General features: G+C 37.6%; 1 protein-coding gene across 19 annotated transcripts in view; it reads left to right on the forward strand.

Moving 5' to 3' along the window:
• LOC116217322 (uncharacterized) overlaps window positions 1-22,635 on the forward strand; it is a 672,500-nt gene that overhangs the window by 262,291 nt on the left and 387,574 nt on the right. For 12 of the 19 annotated variants that reach the window (XR_014887154.1, XR_014887171.1, XR_014887155.1 and 9 more), the window contains one exon: window positions 6,416-6,534. Coding sequence is in view for 6 of the 19 variants with exons in the window: in XM_085238984.1 (XP_085095110.1) it covers window positions 6,416-6,534 (119 nt within the window). In the remaining 13 variants the exon portion in view is untranslated. Of the gene's footprint in view, window positions 1-6,415; window positions 6,535-7,377; window positions 7,432-22,635 lie in introns of all 19 variants that reach the window. The other 7 variants (XR_014887146.1, XR_014887144.1, XR_014887145.1 and 4 more) reach the window with 1 other exon arrangement.

The raw sequence follows: 22,635 nt of genomic DNA on the forward strand, positions 1-22,635 counted from the left end.
CAGCATACATGAGCAGGGAGTCTGGGCTTGATAGTTCAGGAGATGTTGTATTAGAGACATGTGTATTCTCCCTGAAAGAGAAATGTATGACTAAATGCTTCTTAAGTTCTGTACTTCAAAGAACAGTTCTGGTGCTTGTGAAATCTGAGAAACTTTTCATTTGCAGAAACAGATTTGAGAGAATCCTTCTATAACGGGGTAAGAAAGGAAGGAGTTAACACGTACACATGTGCAGGCCAAGATTTTAAGTGGATCAAAACTGAATTGCATTTATGATGCTATCCATGGACTGGAGAACCAATGCAAGCATCATGCTTGTACTATATACAGATAAGTCACATTTAAATTATTTAAGTGTAAACAGCTAGAAAAACTTGGTTTATTTGAATCTGATTTTATATATATATTTTTTTTAATAATAACTTATCTCACATTATGATGTGAAACACTCAAGGTTGTTAAGATAATGTTCACTCCCACAACGGATGAGTCAGCTCTTCAAACCTAATAATTAGTATCCTCATTGATTCCTATGATCACTCAGCCCACGATAGGTCATTTGTGGCTTCCAGTCTTCTGGACACAGCCATATGGCATCCCAGTGGGAGCCAGGGCACTGACCCTGGGCTATTACAAGGGATACATGGTTGGCATGCTAGACTACTGATTAAATATTAACCATAGCAGACACATTATTTCCACTCTGCTTTGAAATGAGTCTTTAATTAGAAAGAAAATAGCAGCTGCAAATGAAGTTTCATGGTTGTTGTCTGAAGTAAATATTTTGACCCATTGCTTGTGTGGTACAAGCTCAGAAATGTCCCATGAGGTTTTCAGGCTGCCACTCAGACTGTATAGAAGTGTCTTGAAGAGTATGCAGCCATCAGCTATCTAACATAAGTAAGGACGTTTCAACAGGGGAAGCATCTTACCTAAATGAAAATAATATAATTTTGTTAAATGTAGCCATGGACCTGCTACTCTTGTTGTCTGAACAGCTGAAACTATTTTTGTCTTTTCACTTTTTCATGATAAAGCAAATTTTTGTCAAACTTACCAGGAGACTTTGATTCAGTTCTTTAACTATCTTGTTTTTTATTCTTACATGGTCTAAAAGAAGAGCCATTGTGTTACATTCTGGGGGAATAACTAGTTAAGGATGCACATTTTACAGTTCATGAGTAATATACGGCTTTAGATACATAACTTCAGTGTTTTGTCCTTTGTAAGATGCTGATATAATCCAGAATTTCTTTTTTTCACCCTCAGAAATGAAGATGTAATCAAATTTCTTCTTCCTAAGACCTTGGTTTTGTCTTGGCTGTTTTCCAGCCACCGAGAAATCTTTTTTAAAATGAAGTGAATTCTTAACGTGTTTTTAAAAAACTAACAACAAACAACATGTTGCTGAAACTTAATACTTATTATAAGTTCAAGGGAGAATTTTGTAAATATAGTCATTTGAAAAATTTATTTGATGTTCTTTTTATATCAAATCATGTGCATCTTTTTAAGATTTATAGCTAGCCAACTAAGCCGTGGTTTCAAATGCTTAAGTCCATTTATTTTGTATTATAAGTCCTAAAAGTGACTGTTTCATTTTTTAACACAGTTTTCTAAGGGACAAGGTTGAGTAAAGTTCTTGATGTGTTATTACAAATCTTTTAGTTTGGGGTTATGCTCATTCATAACTTCAGTACGATCATAGTCTGAGAAACAATTTTAGCTGTGGAATAAACTAAAAATCCATCAGAAGTGCTGGTAATACTTAGCAACAGTCTGTATATTATCAAAAAACTTTCGTACAGAGGATGCTGCTGGTTAATCCCAAACAGCTAATGTTCTTAATGCTCTAGGAAGTCTGATTTAGCACATATTCAACACCAGTCCTTGTGTAAATATTTCATACTGTCTGTTTCTTAAAACCATGGGTGCTTTTTTTTTTTCCTGCAGCGTATACGTATTTACACTACACACATTCTTCTAATGCGTTGGTTAATTAAGTTAAATTTCAGAGCAGCATACTTCTTAGTTAATTCCTGTGATTTTAATAATAGCAGTTTTGATGAAGACCCTAAAAATTAAAGCCACCTTCTCTCATATTCTTCTCTGGATTATACTTCTGGAAGGGAAAGCACATATTAATTTTCTTCTTTGCTTTTTAATTAAAGCTGGCTTCTGTAACTAAGAGTTTGAATTTGGTTAGTACTTTTTAAAGCAGTAATGTCTTAATCCACAAATGAAAATGAAAGTTTTCTCTGTAAACAATAAGGAAGACTGTCTGCTTAAACAGGTGAGAAGATAACAAATATAAATTGTGTATGTTGGTATTGAAGAAACTCTCTGCATATTAATTAAGAACAAATTCTGTCTTCCTGGAAACAAAGGAGTCTTGAATAGGGGATGCTCAGGAGATCACAGGAGATTCTGAAGGGATGTTATTCCTTCTGAAGTCCCGCTTTCACCACTGGTGCAGCATACTGAAACCTGCACTAAGCTTTTTAAAAGTGATAGCTGTCACAGCTCTGGCCTGGTTCAGCCTGGTTCCATGACTAACTGGGGCAGAGGGACCCACTGGCCCATGCCTCGAGATGGACCTAAAGGCAAAACAGTGGCAATGAGCTAAGGGAGGAAACTAATTTACGAAATATGATAGTGGAATGCAAGATAACATGGTAGAATGCAATATAATTGGAATTGAAGCTAAAAATCAAATAAAATGAGGGAGCGTGTCCAAAAAACCACAGGCCTTACTCTAATGCTGAAGGCAAGACAGCTAGCGAGCACTCACTGCAGAGACGAGCAGAAAAAGAAGGGCTGTCTAGTGACTCCCAATCAGTTTTATCTTTACCTCTAAACAGAAAGCAGAAACAGAACTGTGAATTCTTTGTAGTTCTTCTCTTCTGAGAAAGGTAAACCCAGAACTACTGACAATCCACAGAACTAGAGCATTAACTCTTTAGCTCCCAGTGCACTACATGATGTTCTGATGTGAAATACCAATAACAGAAATCATAAAAACTATGACAGTAGTAATGTCCATTGCCAACAGCTGTAAGGCCTTTCCAACTCCCGAAGTAGCTTCATTGCTTCAGTAACCCTTGTAACAAAGGTTTTGGGTGGTCTTCCTCAGTTTCATCCAAGTGCTTTTACAGCACTATGAATAATCAATATCAAAAGGGAGAGTCTCTTCTCTTCGTTCATAAAGTAGAAAAGGTGACTATCAACATTCTCCCTTCAACAGTAAAAGCAGCTCAATGACTGAAGTCCTTAGGGAGATTCCCAGTGATTTCCCTAAGCTTTGATGGAGGCTGTGTCCATATACATGTGCTCTGTCTTTTCTTCTTATGTTACGCATGAAACTTTCGAAGTTTCTAGGAAGAAATCTATTTTGAGACTGGCAATAGGTCAAATTCTGCCATCAGTTTATGTCTTCTTGATGCAGAGCAGCTCCACTGAAATGCATGTGGATTCTTATTTCACTTTCGAACAATTTGAAGCAGCATTTAGCCCACTATACTGAATTATATGGAAATTATCCTGTAAAGGTCTCATTAGTCTATTTCTGCTTCAGTTTTTCTACATGAATTGTTTCACCTGATGTGTGAGAGATAGTGGGTCTGACTGTTTACATAAGAGGATTTATATTATATATACTTTTTAAATCCCTAGCTCTATTTTTGAGGTTTCTTTGAGGGTGGTAGGACATGCTTTAACAAAGGGATAAGTGATTTAAAAACTTGCACTAGAGAAGACTCTCTTAAGTCAATAGGCACCTGTTGATTATTTATTTTCTGTGCTATGAACTTTGCAATTGGTGTGTGTCTGGTTTCCTTAAGCTTCCTCATCGGAGCCTTAAATGTAACACATTGATGGCAGGTGACTCATGCAGTTTACTGATTTGACTATGCTCTTGGAATTGTGAACACCAGAGTCTATGGAAGTAGAAAGAAATAATCATTTTTTAGTCCTTGGAGGTGCTTTGTCTGTTTATGTTACCTGTTAGACTACGCAGCATTTGAAGAAGACTGTCCTGGTCACTGTTGTTACTCCTTCCTCCTTTGTATCTGATTTGAGTAGTAGGAAGCAGGCAACTATTTGGGAACCTTTTTTTTAAAAAAAAAAAATTTGTTTTTAATCTGAATGATATCATAATAACCTAACATGTAATTTTGGATATTATGAGACATAGTTTTCTAAACAATAAGCTAAATGCAACATTTTCATCGCTTGTCATAGCAGATTCAAGAGTACTTACATATACTCTATAATTTATTTTTGTCCTGTAAGACAAACAACTCCATTTTACCCTCATATGAGGAGAGTAGTTATTCATTAATGCTTCCTCAGTCTTTCTGTAAAGAGTATTGGAAACCATTTCCAACTTTAAACCTTTGGATTATAGGTAAATTAGTGTTGTGTCCTGTGGAAGAAGGATTGTGTTTGTTACATGTTGGTTCCAAAAACTTTGGGCTAGAAGAAGATACAGAAAACATACTATAATATGAAGAAATAATTATTTCTCTAACCATGAGTTGTTTTTTGTTGTTGCTTTGTTTGTTTTGTTTTGTGTGCGTTTTCCCAGTCAGGCTCATTTTATTACTTAAAACTAGGGGACAGAGTCCCCTGCATGATAAATAACTTCTGATCCTGGCAGGTCATAGAGACAAATGAGTCTTATATAGAAACTTATATAGACTTATCTAAATTTTTTTCTGACCTTACTAAACCTAGAAAATAAATACTGTGAACTCGAACTATTGAAGCATTAGATGTATGTAAAAGCTAATAAGATTGCATACTGACTGATTTCTATCCTTTTTCTCCAAGGAGTGTAACAGTTGCTCAGAAATGACCCAAATAATTTTTATTAATGGGCCCAACATTACTTTCATTTCAAAAGAGACAAATCATTTAATAAAATGTGTGTTCAGTTGTGTTCATTAGTGCTAATCAGTAGTTCATTAAACCTTAATCATATCAATTTAGAGCCACTAATATTCAGGTAGTTTAATAAAGGACCCAGCAGTGAAAGAGCACACATTGCATATTCAGGAGCATATTAATCCATAGCAAACCCTGCTTGAATGCCCACTGCCCATTCAGCTGGGTGTCAGGGATAGGGTGCTGGTCTGGCTTCACATTGAGTGACATGTGCAGGCTTGGGCACCTCAGTACAAAAAGGACATAAAGCTATTAGAGAGTGTCTGAAGGAGGGCTACAAAGATGGTGAAGAATCTAGAGAGAAAAGTGTATGAGGTGCAGCTGAGGTTTGTTCAGCCCAGAGGAGCTGAGGGGAGGCCTGATGGCGGCTGCAGCGCCTCACAGGGAGCTTGTGTGACAGCGACAGGACCCGAGGTAATGGCATGGAGCTGTGTCAGGGGAGGGGCAGCGGGGGGTCAGGGACAGGGTCTGCACCAGAGGGCGGTGGGCATGGAACAGCCTGCCCAGTGCTTTGGGCGCAGCCCTAAGTACTAGAGTTCAAGGAACATTTGGATACTGCTCTCAGACATAGAGTTTGGATTTTGGGTGGTGCTGTGTGGGGCCAGGAGTTGGACTAGATGATCCTTGCGTGTCTCTGCAAACTCAGGATATTCTTGATTGTATGAAACAGTACACAGCATAGAACATACTGCACTTAAATACAGTGAAACCTTTGTCTAGTAGAGAACTGTTTTCATTGGTGAGGGTGGGGTTTGAGCAAGGGGTGGATGCAGATTGAAGCTTTTGGCTGAGTTAACTCCATTAGTAGAATCAGCACAGTAACATGCTGAGGGAAATCCCTGGACAAATTCTAAATATATTGGTAAGGCTTAGTATTTTGAACTGACGGTTTGTAAAACAGCATATTGGAGAATACTGTGCATAATATCCACTCCATGAAGTAGTCAACATATGTAAAAATTTTAGGATATGAGCCATGACATCTACTAATGCCACTGCTACAAATGTCTTATTCTTCTGATGTTAGCATGGTATATACTTTTCAGAGCTCTCATACTATCTTCCAAGAAGGGCTGTTATCATATGAACAATTTTCTCTGGATTTGTGAAGTTTGCACAGTGCTGCAGACAATGCTGGGCTTTTTGCTATTTGTGTATTAAAAAGTCACTCTGTATTTCATGGTTTATGCTGAAGTCTAGAAAATGAGAGAAGAGTAACTCATGTATCAATACAGTAGCATTTTCCAAAAGCATCATGAATGGTGTTATTCCAGTTCAATGTTGAGATTTATGAAAGTCTGTACAAGCAAGGAGTTTTTAATTATTTATTTCAGCCAAACAAGAGTTAACAGATAGTTACAAAGGCATAAATCTGTAGGGAAGCCTGGGATTATTTTCTGCTTATTCTTAAGGTATTTTCTTCACTGAAATCCAATTGTAGTTCTTTAGATGTTGCTTTCTCTATTTTTAGGTGACTGTAAATGAAGTGCAACACATGAATGTATTCCTGAGAAATGCAATAAACTATTTTGCTATCAAGTGCATTAAGATTTCATCATACAGTGAAATCATTCTTCTGATTCTTTCCAGGTAAGAAGATTGTTTGACTCTAATTAGACCGCTACTTTTATCCTCTTTTGAACTATCATCTCTTTTTCTTCTGACTTAGCAATTTTAACTGACAGTGTGTTTTTTCTGCTCTATAGCCTTAGCTTTTTCTTCCACTTTTTTTTTATTTTTTATTTTTTTTAAGTCAAATAAAGAAATGGAAATGTTGTGGAAAAATGAATTCTATAACAACTGTATTTAGTAAATGAGTTTCCAACCATATCAATGCAATAGAGTCTTAAATGTCTTTTCTAAGTTGAATATATTCATCATCTCTTGACTAAGCACTTTTGTACAGGTAAGTGAATGATATATTTGTTTTCCCATCCTACTGTCATCAGAAATGAGTTAAATGCATACAGAATGATTCTGGATAATTTCTATTTATTATCTTGATAGTTATCACTACAGTATATTCATTGTGCTGGTTTGAGTACTGAAATTAAGCCTGCCTCTCTGATGACTGGATGTTCTTCTAATGCATTATTTTATCAACTGTCAAAAACTCTCCTAAATAAAACTGACATTATGGTAGGCTGGTAACACTTAACATACTTGTGTATGAGCTTATCATCAGCTCCAAGAAAGAGTGTGGGTTCATACAGTGTTGTCAAACCTGAACAGTACCGCTGGGATTTCCAGCCCAGCAGGGACAGGTTAAAATTTTAGTACAGCATGATATTTCCTTCTCCTGCTCTGTTGTCATATGACATAGATAGCAAACAGCTCTAGTAAAGACAGACAGCTCTGTGCAGATAGGACCTCCTGGGCAAAAATAACATTATTGGATATTTTACTTGCTGGTCTTTCTTTTCTGTTCCTTAGAAGCCTGCAGAACCTCTGGCACATACTGTGGCAAAATCTGGAAGAGGATATTAGGTAGGACTGGAGAGAAAAGACAGCTCGAACCAGATACAGCTCATATTTGACAAATAATTGATACAATATATTCTGGAACTACTTTTGGAGAATTTGCTTAAATCCTTTATACTAGCAAAGTGCCTGTGAAAAATCAGGAGAGGATAAAATTAGAGATTTTGGTGATGTTCTAAGAGTTGTCAACAGCACAAGCTTTCTGACACATACACTGTACAATATGCAGGCTGTTGGTGAAATGAAAAGCAATTTGGCCTATAGAAGATGAATGGTGAATTGGCATGATGTTCTGTTATAACTGAACTAGTTACACTTACGAAGGTTACATATCACAAAACAAATAATTCAAAATGTAATTGGTTTGTTCTGTATATGAAGCTTCAGGTAGATGCTGCATCTTCTGGACCCTGTGTGTAGTCACTGGTAGTACCTGAACAGGAGAAATCAAAGTATTATTCTAGATATCATTGGTCTTAGTTAGTTAGTTAGTTAGTTAGTTAAATGCAGTTGGGATAGAGGTTGTAAAGAGAGCAGGAAGCACTCAGCTTATCTGTAACAGACAGGGAATACCTGGGATACCTTTGGTACATTGACTAGAGGACAGGCACCAGAATACAGTTAATAACATAATGTGAAGCAAGGATGGAAAGAGTGTTATTAGGAATACATGTTGATCATGAAAGTTATATCCTGGTAATGCTCTGGACATAAAAACAATTTAAACACATGATTTCTTTGCAAATATCAGGAACGTTAGCTTGAAAGGCTAATTAAATACTGGGTCTAAGAATAACAGTAAAAGGCTTTCTGGAAGAGATAAATCACGTGTTTTATATAGACTAATAAAATATTATGAACTGGATATATTTCCAAAACTGTCAGTAAGGAGGTCTAGATGATACTGATGCAGTGTAGAACCATTACATTTCTTTTGTTTGTTTAGGAAATTTTAATAAGCATCCTCTTTCTCCTTAATGACCATTTGATGTTCTACATGAAATCTGTGTGGGTGGTTTTCATTCTAATACATAATAGGCAGATATTCACATCATGCAAAAAAACTGTGTTAATTTCTTATGTTCCCTACAGAAACCAGTAAGGGAATGGAGGCTAAGCATTGAAACTAGAGGCTGGAGACTGAACTTCTAGCAGATAGTCTGTGTTACTCATTAAGCATATTTCAAATAGCTCAGTTTTGTTTTGCTAAGTGCTTGTGTGTATATTTTTCATCTTTATTTTCATAATTGCCTTAAATTGGTGTCAGCTATTTAGCCAGTTGAAATGAGTTCCATAAAAGTAGCAACCTGAATTCTTTGTTCTCAGGACATTACTTTCTATATCTCTGAGGTTTTTTTTCTGGATACCCTTCATGTTGCTTTTGGTCTCCTCCATGGTTGTTCAATTTTTTTGAGAGTTGTTGTTAACCTGTTGCTTTTGGCAGTCCTTCAAATGAGTTTTGTTCTCCAAAATCCTTTCACCTTCGTTGTGGGCTTCTGTTTTCAAAGGAATAGTTTTTCAACAAAACTTGTTCTTTCTGTACTCTGATCAACTGTATGAGACTAGAGAAAGAGGTGGGAGAAGCACACTGAGAGGAAGAAAGTGGTTTTTGTCTTTTAATTAACTGATAAAAAAAAAAAAGAAAGAAGGTGTATTTGAAGTATAAATAAGACTTGGCTTATTTGAAGTATAATATATTGAAAGAAAAAGTTAATAATGAATGCAAAAAGTATAAGGAAAATGTTAGTGAAGTACAGAAACTTCAGGAAGGAAGAGTAGTAAATGAAGCGTGAGAAATCAAGTTAAATATGCAGGATATTTTAAAAAAATGTACACAACAAATCTGCAGTAAAGCTAAGGGTCATTGAAGCTGTTGGAAAACCTGAAGGACAAGAGTTTTTAGGTGAAGTTGCTGTTGCTAAGAACTGGAATGTGTTGTCTGTAGGAATAGTTTCTCAGAAAAAATCATACACTGGAGACTATGATAGATGGCTTTTTTTTTTTTTTCTATAAGAATGTAAAGTAAGTTACAATACATTAGAACTGGGAAAATTAAAACACCAACTGAATTGGATTCACAAGAATTCAAAGTAAGTAATACAGGAAATTGGAAACCTGATGATAGAATGTAGAAAAAAATACTGTAGAAATGAATAGTGCTTCCTGCATTGCTGGAGCTATAGTGTGGTAGTACGTTGTCATAGCAATGCCTGGTATAAGAAAATGGAGATTAAGTTTGCAAACACTTCTTCAGTTTTTTAGTATAGCTGCCTTGATACATGTGCTGTTTGGTAAAGGAATATACAGTGATAGTAATTCAGCAGAGTTTGAAAATGAGCCTAAGGGATTTGGAAGCAGAAATTACAATGAAAATGTATAATGAGGCTAGTACTCACGTGTCAACTAAAATACATAAAAATCTCTGAAGTGTTAAGGTGGTTGTTTTTGTTTTGTTATCATTTTCCCAGTAAAACTCTCTGTGTAGGCTTTGGGACAAATTTTGCAACTGAAACACATGGCTTCCAAGAAGTACAGTTGTTTTTGTATTGCGTGGGTTTCAACTAATTTTCAAAGTCTAAATTTATCTACTTCTGTCTTCCCTGTGCTGGCTGTGAAAACTCTAAAGAAGCTGGTGTAAGGCCATTTGTTGAATGGGGAAGTGGTATCTGACAGTCTGAACTACTAATTTACAAGGGTAAACAAGGGTATTGTAAAGAACATCGGGAAAACAAAAGCTTTGCAACTCATTGTGAAAAAAAAAGTCAGGACTGTAAATTTAGACGTCATTTTAACTAGATATTAGGGCTTGAATTGCAATTGCTTGGATTAGGCTTTTCATAGGAAGTCTGTAAAGCAATCTATGCATGTGCATTTTCTAATGAAACGAGGCTGTAGGCAAATGGCAGTTGGACTTCTGTTGGTGAAGAAATGTTATGTCTTTAATATGCTTTAATTACACAGAGAATATGCAGTTAAAAATTTGCTAAGAAGGATAGCACTTTACATGGGGAGCAAATTATTATTTTTCCTCTACTGTGATGATACAGTTTAAGCTGGTTTTCATCTTAAGTTTGATTTTTATTCTTAGAATTATTTTCAAGTGAGGCTTTAATGATATTTGGACAAAAATTTAAAAGATTTTTTTTTTCTCATTTTTGTCTAACTGGTACTGCAGACACATGAAAAGATGCAACTGAGTGGATCAGAGTTTCCCTGTTACTTGAATCAAAACAGTCCATGAAACTAAAGGCTCTGGCTTTGCTTCCTTCTTTCTGATCCTAGCCTAAGGCAGTCTGAAAGATTCAGGCTTACCATGTCACCAAGTATAAAAATGATGTATTGCTTCTCTGAAGTGTTCTTCAAATCTGATTTTTACTGCATGGAGCGCAGACCTAGTTGTATGATTGAGCTTACAAAAAGGGTAGGTAAGTATTTGATTAATTGAATATGAACTTTGGAGAGGAAACCAGCTAGCTAGTTCTTTGGCTTGTCACTCTTCTATCTGGTAGCTAATGTAAATAACACAAAAATGTTAAAAAAAAAATCACTTTTACGCATTCATATACAGACATGAGTCAAGCAGAATGTTTCACCATACCATTTTCCTGCTGGCTGTTCAAAAAGTCCTTTGATAGAGTTTCACTAAGTTAAAAGGTGACTTAGTCAAAAGTATAGCATTTTCGAGAACTAAATCCTAATCTAGGGCAACTTTCTTTGATATTTTCTTTAAAACCAATCCCAGTAGTCATTAGCTGTGAGTTGCAGAAAACTGCAGCATCCGTTTCTGTGTGATGCGGGCTTATTGGCAATCATTTTTATCCTTTTAAAAGCCTGAAAAAAGCGGTGGGTTTACTTATTTGCTGTTTGGCTTTGTTTCTTTGAAAGCAAAAGCAGGAGTAGATACAACCATATCCCAGGTGTAAACGCATAGGAATTGTAGCTCGGGAGCCTCCTACTCATGTTTCCTTGTAGCTGGCTGTAACTGGAGCTTGTAAGACTTGAGAACTGACTAAAGGTGGAAGGGAAGTAGGGAGATCTGATTGTTGTGCTGATATAACCTAGCCAGAGTTTGTCAGGAAAGAAGAAGACGTTCAAACAGCAGTTTCCAGGAGGTATGTGGACAATGCAGTGATTTGCAGTTCAGTTTGGCTTAACAGGACGAAGTACTCTGTCTGAGGATATAATCATTGAAAATGCCTTTTTTTTTTTTTTTTCCCCCTCTTCCTGTTTCCTGTAGAGGAAGCAGAACTTTGACTAAGATGATGGTGGTTATTTTGGCAGTTAAGGCTTTCCTTACAGACATGCATTGTTTCCACCTGAGCAGTACAACTATTTTTATAGTGTTACCACCCGGGGTCCTGTTATCACAATTTTTTTTGTTTGTTTTTGAAGAATTGCTGAGTAGTTCCACAAAATATTAAACAGCATTTTCATGTGCTAAGGGCTGGGTTTTCAGAATTCTTTGAATCCAGATGTCCAGGGGAAGACTGTTTCCACTATAGCATCAAAATGAAGTCCAGAATAAAGACATTGAAGTACTGTCCAAAAAACTCCTCGGTCAGGTATTACCATTGTAAATTCAGGTACAGAAATCACGCAGGCTCTATGTCTGTCCTGCTGAAACCTTGTAAAGGTTTCTGATGAATTACTCTGTCACTTAAACAGAAAGGATTCAGATTATTTATGCGAAGCTCTTTAAGAAACCATCTACGTCATGCCTAAAAGCACACCTAGAAATGTCATGGCTTCAGATAGAGAATATATCTGCCTCCAAGAGTTTGGCAGGTCCTTGAACATCTTTGTTCCTGTGAACCCAAGATGTGATTTGAGGGATAAGAAGTGAACAGGCTATATTTACTGTAAAATAGTGATATGACAACAGTTTGACCTTTCTGAATTAGAAATTCATTTGCATCCGATTCTTCACTGTATTTGTGTTTCTTTTGCGTATGCAAAGCTCACTTCCAGATCATATACAAGGTGTGGGCTTGTGTAGGAAAAGATTATGATCATTTAATTTCGAAGATATTCACTACAAAAGAAACAACGTGTAGCGTTTGAGCTAAGAAAGCAACTAATACTTAGTTGTTTCTGAAGCCTAACTTTGAATGATATGATCAGATATCAAAATATATGTAACTTCTTCTGCAGATATGAACTTATTCAGGCATTTGGGGATGCCAGCTTTCTCTGAATGCTGGTAGGTGTGCATCTGCCTGACATGGTGGTAAAACACATCCCAAACGTGTTGCCTTGCACTGAGCCAGCTGGATGGCTTTGCCCAGATTCCTGGAAGTGGCAGAGGTAGGGACACCACTGTGGCATCACTTTTTGACAGCCTCACTAAGACCAATTTGTGTCCTGCCAGGGAACACGGAGAGTTGGCTTAGTCACTGTGAACCTCACAAAATGGATTAAACTTCAGCACCCAAGTTCTGAAAGTTTGCGGGACTGCAGATGCCTTTGGCTCATCACATTATATATGTGTATAAATTATGTCATGAAAGCCTATACTTATTCATTCCAGTGCTGCTAAGATGCTTTGATGTGCTTGGATTAGATGGTGAAGAAACCTTAGCTCAGCTGGCAATATCCCACAGAGGGTAGATGCATGCATATAGTATGAATATAAATTCTCTTTGAGGCCTTACAGAGAAACAAGGCTTACATACAGATCTTATAAACTATTTTGGGTTTCTGTAGGAGGATCTTAAAAGTGGAGTGTACAGTAGAAAGACAGTACTTGGAGTGTTGCTTTGAAAAACACAGGTAAAAACCAGTATGTGCACTTAAGACGAATGAGTGAAGTGCCTTTTTATATGTAGTGAAAGCACACAAAAAAATGGTACTTAGCATGGGGATTGCAGTGGCTTTGTTTGGAGATGACAGTAAATGAGTGGACCTCAAGTGCTGGCAGTTTCTCCTAAGTCTCAAGCAACTGGAAGAAGGTCTGGTCCATGCCCTGCCTTTTTATCTGTCCATTTTCTCAGCCATGCTTTGCTTGTCTGTAAACTGCTGAAATGCAAGTGGGATAATATATTTCTAACAGAAAAATCAACATTTCTTTCTTTACTTATAGCCACAGGCTTATCTGAATGCTGACATTTGAGGGACTCTGTGTGAAGGAGCACAAGTCAATATGTTTATGGTCCTCTAGGTAACAGCAGCTATAGCAATCCCACCATGAATTTTATTAAGCCATGTTAATTCTCTGCCAGTTCTGGGATCTATAGGTCTTTTGATACTGTGTTTTTTATTATTTCTTGCAATGATTTCCGTTTCAGCTTCAAAATGAGAAAGAGAATTTCATCTTTTGTAACCGCAATTAAACAGCTTGAAAAATCATAGCCTGCATGGGATAGCCAGATCCTTGGAATTAATTAACTGAGAAAATAAGTGAATAATTCAAAACAAATACCTTTCTTGACAAAGGGACCCTCCAGCACTGTTAACATGTGCAGATCATGTCCTTGTTGTCACTGTTTGTATTGGAATAGCTACTGCTGTTTTCAGACTAGATTTTCTTCTGGAGGAGGCAACCGGTTTTGTATGTGTGTATTTTATGTGGGTTCTTTTTTTCCTGATTTTTGACATGACATTTTAGATTTGGAGGTTCAGCTTGCTTTTAAAAACACACCTTTTGCTGTGCATACTGCAGCATTTTGAACTTGTTGAGGTAAGGATGATTTATTGTGCAGTTTTGGACCAGCATCTCAAGAAAGCTGTGGCTGAAGTGTAAGTCATTCCTGTCCTGTTTTGTAGGGATTCCTCCTTTGCCAGAGGAAAGAGGAGAGATCTCAGTTGTGGTCTTCCAACTTTTTAAGTTATATCTTAAGAGAAATATGTTAATGGCATAGAGTAAGACTTCTAGTTTTATAGTTTTGCAGAAAGCAACTTGTAGAAGAGAGGAGAGCTTTGATGTATTTGCAGTGATTCTGAGAACATGTACAGAATGGTACAGAATCCATCTTTACCACAAGCTTTGCTTTATTGTAGTCCATAGGTAACAAATGTGTAATTGAGGCCATTTCTTTATTGCTCTGGAGGGACATCACATAGAAAATTAGAACACTGGAAACCACCAACTCCATTGCAATGGTCTCCATACGCAAGATATTAAAGTGAACAGGTGAAAGGGGATGGAATAGAATGCAAGACTAAAGTTATCACTGGTTGGTTGTGTGGCAAGCAGTATTAAAAATTTGTTTGCTGGCAACTGCTTTCAGTATTAGAAGTATGGGCCACATAATATTCTTCTTCTTCAGGTGTTCTTGGTGTTTACTGATATTCTTCCAGATTTCTTGATTTTATCCAGAACTGTACATTCTGTGTATTCTGTTTGTTTTACTGAGCTTTTTAACTGTCTTATTAGTTAAAGTACCATGGTTTGGATCACTCAGAAGTATGTACTCACATTTTTAAAAAAGTACTCAAATTTCATATTCTGCTTCTACACATTTTGTCCATTCTTCCTCTGAACACTTATGCCTGTAAAGGCATGATTTCAGAGGTCCTAAAAGGAGGCAGAAGGTGGTGGGAAAACATATAAAAAAACCCTCACTGAAAAAGATGTGGCATTTGGTAGGATTATTTTTGTGGAGTTCACTGTTGTTCAGCTCTATCTAGGACTGAAAAGTTGGAAGCAGGGAAATAAATTACTTTTCTTGAAAAATAAAAGGACAAAGTATAAATTTAAAGCATCTAAACATTTTAAAAGCTGCAGCAGGAACCTGACATTTATAGTGTGACAGTTCCGTTGTAGTTTAGGCAGAGATAAATCCAAGATAGTTTCCCTTCATCTGTACTTAGAAGCAAGAAGTGTCATTTTGCACTGCAGGTTAGGAGGTATCCACATGCACGTGGTTCACTGTGGGGGCAGAAAACTGCAAGGACCTCCAGGTTAGCACAGAAAGTGCAAAGAATTGTTTCTGCTACCAACTGAAACCTAAAAAGAACCAACATTTAGTCTGAACTTGTTATTTGAATTTAAGAAGTTTTGGTGCCTTTCCCTCGCTTCCTCTGGGCTAACTCATGAACTGCTCAAAACCATTTAGGGGATGTGCAGTAAGAAATGTTCCCAAATGAAAAGGGAAAACATTGAATATAAGCAGGCTATATAAAGAGACCACCAGCAGGGATATTTGTACCAATGTATACATCTGTGGATAATGTTCTTAATTATTTCATGATTAAGTGTTTTAAAATGATGTGGTTTTTTTTCATCTCATCACTTGCAAGTCTTGACAACTTACCTAAATACTTCAGGCGTGGATGCATGCTTATCTAAGCATAAATTCTGAGCAAAAGTAGTGGCAGAGCTAGCAATAAAATGAGTTGTTACTTAAGAATGTGATGCTGCACGTGCCAACACTTACGGTTGCGAAAAATTAGCCAATGGGGCAAAAGCTGGGTCAGCATTCATTTTGGGATATTTTTAATTGCTTACTATCCTGAATTCTTGTATAAGAAGTTAACTTCAGATTTTAAATGAAAGCAAGGCAGAAGATACATTTTTAGATTCGTAAGAATCCAAACAGTGTACACTTGTCCAGAACAGTCACATAAATCTGTCCATTCATCAAGATCACACAAACTTTCAAAGGAAAAGAGGGAAGGTGGTAGTAAAGAGTAATGAAACATTAGAAACAGTAGTCCAGAATTGACCAAGATAAAAGGCCAGGTAAGTAAGATGCATTTAATTCTAATCTGGCACACGTTTCCCCTCATTAAATTTAAAAGCAAGATAAGCTACAAGTATTTTAAAGATAATTAGGGAATTTTTATTTTGTTGGGGGAAAAAAACAAAACATGATGTCTGCAGATGACTAATTGTCTTGATTCCTGGAGGAACTAAGTTACTATTCTGCTCTGGAAATGGAAAGATAACAAAACCATTTAATGTTGTAACACTTAAAAGCTGAGAAGGATTTTTACCTACAATTGCTTCAAATGTGTGGCCTCAAGCTAGATACATATCAGTGTTAACAACTTTAATGGTGCTCTTTGTTGTATTTATAATAATAACAACTTGTCCCCCGAACTACACTTGTAAAACATCACTTCTGAGATGTAATATAGACTGAGATTTAGCTCTCTATTTTGTTCTTTGCATTAATCTTCAGGTCTTTTAATAAAGGTGGGGAACAAAGGGTTGGCTCAAAGAAATGGTAACGGTAATACACAGAACCTTTCATCTATTGGGTCTTTGGATCAAGTCCCAGCCAGGAGGAGTGTTACGTAGAGGCTTTTCCACTCCTCCACTGCTCTGTGGCTCTAAGAGTTATAAACAGAAGGATCTATTTCTGCTTTCTAGTAAACTGGTGACTAGTTCTGGAAAAGCCTACTATCACTCTGATCCAGGTCTGTCTGTGGTGAGAGCAGAGGTATGGGATTTGCCTTCCACATCCAGCTGCCCCAAGGAGTGGAGGAAACATGCTGATGAGAGTAGGAGTGGAGCTTGCTTCACTGCTGCCTTAGTTGCAACCTGTTTCCTCTTGATCTGTGAAAGATCTTAATCTAGCCATCTCAACTCAGCAACGGCAAAGTGGGAGAAGAGAGTATGCTAATAACAGTCATTAAGAACAAAAACAGAAGTGAGACGTCTCTAGATACCAATTGAGAAGAAAGTGCAAAAACAGATGACAGATCTTTAGCACTTGTTTGTAGGAAGTTCCCACAAACATGCACATTCTCATAGGTGTAGCCCATGAGAATAGGGGAGTGAAATCAATTGTACATTTATGTAGTTCAGTAATTTTCAAGATTTACTACAGAAATTTATAATTTCTTACAGAGCCTGCTTTTGAGCAATAAGATTAACACAAGACCCTCTGACTCTTGTAAATGCTGTCTCAAATGAAATGATTGACATCATTTTCTGCTGCAATAGTTGAGTATCTAATACTTGGTCTGTAAATGTCTGGAAGCATGTTGGATTTTGTGTATGTGTAAATGGCTTTCTGGACCACCCTCATCCCCCTTTTTCAAAAACCCAAAAATATAGTCCGTAATTACTGAGTGAGAGTTTAAAAGCAGATCATGCATTCATCTGCCATTGATTCATCTAGGAGAAAAGTGCATGTTGTTTCAGTTCTGCCCACTGTAGTAAGGTCTGTCCGGTTCCAATTGCTCCGTTACCATCTTTCATTAATAGTAGCATGTAATAGAAATGTAAACATTCAGGCTTAGGGGTGGCACGCTTATGTTTTATTTGGCTCTATTGGATGAATTCTTGAAGTAAAACATTCATTTGCATACATTAACAAAGAAACCAAAATAAACTTGAGGGCTTTTTTGTTTTTTTCCTTCCCATCCTTGTTTCATCCATTGGTTTGTCTAAAACTCCAAGGAATTCAGAAGTGAATATGGATGCTAAGTTAAAAGACCATAAGTAACTGGTTACACTTTCTGATGCTTGAGAAATGAGTTACAGTAATGAATTACAAAAGCATTTGTAAGAGTATTTTTTTGGTCTTTGTTTTTTAAGCAATACCTGGGGAAGGAATCTGTTTTTGATAAATGTATTTCCACTGCAGTGTTACCTCTGGCTAAGGAAGTTTGAACAGTGATTCCACTGTCTGTAAGAAAATCAGTAGTTCTTTGATTATTTGGAAAATCTCCAAAGCTGTGTCTGTGTTAGGTTGTCCAGACATTCTCCCCCATCTCTCCCCTGGAAAAGGCTTTTATTTCTGCCTTGATACTACTTAGCCAAGCCCATCAGCCCCCTGTTACCCTGCAAGGCTGGCCCAGTCTCATATTGTGAAGAGATTTAAGCTTTGAAGGCTAACTCTCACCACACCTCAGCTGCCAGGATTGCAGCCATCTCACTAGCTTCACTCTGGAGGAGGAAAGTACTCCCCACACTACTAAGAAAGCTCAGGTGCACACAGTACTGGATGTATCCACTACCCGAAGTATGGCTGCTATGCCACAGAGGAGGCACTTGCATGACCAAGAAAGAACATGCAGCCTGCTCACTGCGGAGAAAGGAACTGCTGGAGACTAGTTGGAATTGTCCTTGCAGTGTCCGTACCTGACTTGCCATCCATTTTTAGTGTTTAATGGATTTTTAGGCTCACAGTTAAGGTTGCTAATGATTGATTAATTCAGCTGGGTATGGTCAGAGCACACCAGACAGTTATAAACGGATTGCAACAATTTCTCTGATGCTGTGTTTCTTAACGTGTCCCGCCTAGGGCAGAGATGAGCAGCAGTGGCTCCATTTCTGTTCTTGACCCTGAAATAATTAGGACAGATCCTGCTCTCTTCTACCTTCTGAAATAGAAAGGAGGATTTAGAAAGGTTTTTCAAATTAATAGCTTTGCTGTGTTGTCGCTGCCATTGCTGTTGTTTTGATTTGCTTTTTCTTACTTTTTTTTTCTTTTTTTTTTTTTTCTTTTTTTTGAAAAGGAGAATATAATAATGAGTGTTGTTTTGAGTTTTTGGGGTCTATGGGCGTTTGTTTTTAGGGATTTTTATGGTTGGTTTTCTTCTCTCTGTCTATGTAGGTTTTTTTGTTTGTTCATTTGTTTTGCTTTTTTTTTTAAATTTATTTTATTTTTAAGGAGAATAGGTGATCAGATAACCCTATATCTTTATGGTGTACCATCTTCTTTCAGTGTGACAAAACAGAATCCATGCCTATTAAATGCTGGCTGATTTCTAAATTAGGAGGACTGGGTAAGGAGTAGGGGTGGAAACTGAGCTGAAACTTAAGCCGCACAGCTTTTCTGGCGGGTATTCTGTAAGGAACTATTGCCCGTACACATGGCAGAGGTTCCTTCCATTCATATTCCTCCTATTGTACGTAGAGATCTTGCATTGTTTTTAGTAGTGATTACTTTCTTCGTAGGTGGGCTTGTTCAGATTCTGTAGAAATCAAACTTTAATGACACACCAAGTGCAATAAATGACCATTAAAATAAATTAATTAAATAAAACAAAACAAAAAGCAAATGAACAAACAAGCCCTCTCTCTATTAGTCCATTCTTGATGGTCAATGTAGCCTCTTCCACATCCTAGCAACTGGAAGAATAAGATATTGGAAAATCAGTAGCTACTGACTTAGAATAGTAGCTAGGGAAATGGAAAGCGTGCAGTGGCAAGATATCACTATTCTGTCATCAGCAAATCTTAGAAGAGAAATTTTTAGCAAACAAAAGTCAATTTACTCTTACAACTGCAGACATTCATTTATCCATACAATTTGTTTGATCCATGAACATCTGGAAGGAAGATGAGGGAGGATGTAGGGAGGAACACTTTCAAAAGAAACAATCAATGCTAGAACAGAAATCAGAGCTTCTGCATTTAAAGCAGCTTTTCTCTGAAACCAGAGGCTAATGTGATTCCAGGCTGCTCAGATTCTAATGTTAACGTGTCACTTTAGATTTTAATGACAGTTAACATAAATATTAATGTTGATTTCATTAAAACTCGATTTCACACAGAAGTGGATTATTCTTTTTATTCATTCCCTTGTGCTGACTATTGTTCCATGTCTGATAGATGTTTCATCATGCAAAAGTGCCATGTATGACAAGTACTTTATGTGCATGGAAAAACAAAACATTTTTCAGTTTACAGGCATTTGCACATAGCAAGAACAAGGTGAACCCATGTCTGATAGAATGACTATCTTGCAGAGCAGAGTAAGTCTATCACAGCAGAAAATGGAGGACAAAACTCAAGGACAGCTGGCACAGCAGGTGAAAAGAAGGCTAGTATAGTTTTACTAAAACATTTTTTGCTTTGTTTCCTCCCGTTTTAAAGTAATATTGCTCTAGGTTTCTTTTTTTCTTAAATGCGTATATCATGACAAAAGTTAGATTAATTTCTAGCTATGTGATTAATATTCTGTTCATGGCCTGTTTCTGATTTTATATGTCTTGTTGGTGTTTATGTAGCACTTGTTGATGGCCTAGCTAGCATTCTTCACTTTCTCTAATAGCTTTACTGTAAATGATTCCTTTACAGAAAACATATAAATACTATGATTCCCAGCATTATGATGTCATAGCACCTATAAATACTCAAAGAACACAAATGCATCCTTCTAAATGGAGAGTTTATAGTACTCTTGTGGATACCTTCCAACCAGAGGATGAGCAGCTCATAATTCTTTTTTGACAGAATAAATGGGAAATCCATGATTCCTAACAAGACCTGTAGAAAGGCCCAGGCGCCCAAATCCATATGCCATATTTTGCCTTGTAGATGTTTGAAGCTCTAGTAGTCTGAATTGCTATGCTCTGGGGAATCTTCAGAACTACTGCTGGCATATACAAGTGATATTAACAAGATAAATTTGTCTTAATATATTCACCAGGTGATTACTGTCATTTTAGGAGTAGTAAGTTATTGTATTTTTTCATTTATGATGGTTCTGTGAGAACAGAAGGGAAACTGGAGTTTATGTATTATTATTTTTTTTAAATTAGACAGAATAGGTGTTAGAAAAGGGAGGAGGAGACAAGGAGGAAAATTCTATGGAGGCAGTCAAACTGCATAGTTTGTCATTAACACTGTTTCAACAGCAACATTTGAAGTTGCAAGCTTTTAATTCGATGTGATTTATAATGCCACATACCCTATGTGATAGCATACGTAGTCTCCAAATCTTTCATTTGTGTCTAGGCATTCTGCTTTTTAAATCACTGCAATATGTTGAGCAAGCAAAGGACTCAGCAGAAGAAATCAAGCAGAGGAGGCAGGAAGCCAGCATGACTGAACAAGTACCTGCTGGTCAAACTGAGAGATAAGAAAGATGTGTACTGTCCGTGAAAGCAGGGACTTGTGGCCTGGGAAGAATATAGGATTGCTGTCCAGACATGAAAAGATAGGATCAGGAAAGCAAAGGTGCAGATGGATCTGAACTTGGTGTAGGATGTGAATAATAAGACAGCATTCCATATCTACAGTGGTCATAAGAGACTCCCTTTGACAAGCGAGGAGAGAGAACTGACTTCAACAGACATGAAGAAGGCTGAAGTACTCCATGAATTCTTTGCTTCAGACTTCATCGGCAGCCAGGATTCCCATGCCCTCTTACATCCTTGAACCTCTAGGCAGGGGCCAAGGGAGCAAAATCCCTCCCACAACAAGAGCAGAGCAAGTCAGAGACTCGTGAGGCTGATTGTGTTGAAGTCTGTGAGGCCAGTTGACATGCATCCCTTGAGGTCCTGAAAGAACCAGCTGATGTGGTTGCCAAGTCACTCTCCATCGTATTTGAAAAGTCATGATTATCAGATGAAGTCCCTCATGACTGGAAAAAGGGAAACGTCGTTCCCATTTTTATTAAAGGGTAAATGGAAGACCCAGGGAACACAGGCCAGTGAGCTTCATGTCTGTGCCTGGGAAGATCATGGAAATTATGTTAAGGCACTCATGAGATGGTGAGGTGATCTGAGACAGCCAGCACAGCTTCACCAAGGGCAGATTGTGCCTGTTCAACCTGGTGACCTTCTAAAATGGAGTGACAGCAATGGTAGACAATGGAAGGGTAACTGATGTTGTCTACTTGAACTTGTGCAAGGCCTTTGACGTGGTCCTACACATGGTCTTCATCTCTAAATTGGAGAGAGATTGTTTTGAAGGCTGAATTGAAAAAGAATTGCTTGGATTATGATATCTAGAGGGTTGTAGTCATTGGATTTATGTCCAAGTGTAGGCTGGTCACAAGCAGTATCCCCCAGGAGTCCGTCTTACAACTGCATAGACAATGGGATTGTGTGTGCCCTCAGCAAGTTTGCAGATGACACTAAACTGAGTAGTGTAGTTGATACAACAGAAGGAAGGTGACTTGAACAAGCTTGAGAGGCGGATCCATCTGAACCTATTGAGGCTAACTACAAAGTGCTGAATTTGGATTGTGGCAATCCCAGATACGCATACAGACAAAGAGAAAAACTAGTTGACAGCAGCCCTGCGAAGAAGGATTTGGGGTCCCTGGTGGATGAAGCCTGGTCAGAAGCCAGCACTGTGTGCTTGCAGCCTGGAAAGCTAACTGTATCCTGGGTTGCATCAAAAGAGGGTGGCCAGCAGGGTGAGGGAGAGGATTGTCCCCCTCTACTCTGTCCTTGTGAGGCTCCACATGGAGACCTGTGCCCACGTTTAGGATACTCAACACAAGAAAGATGTGGAACTGTTGGAGTGGGTCCAGTGGAGGTCTGTGAAGATGATCAGGGGGATAGAGTACCTCTCCTGTGAAG

This window comes from Meleagris gallopavo, chromosome 1, assembly GCF_905368555.1.
Source record: "Meleagris gallopavo chromosome 1, MGAL_WU_HG_1.1, whole genome shotgun sequence".
NCBI lineage: Eukaryota > Metazoa > Chordata > Aves > Galliformes > Phasianidae > Meleagris > Meleagris gallopavo.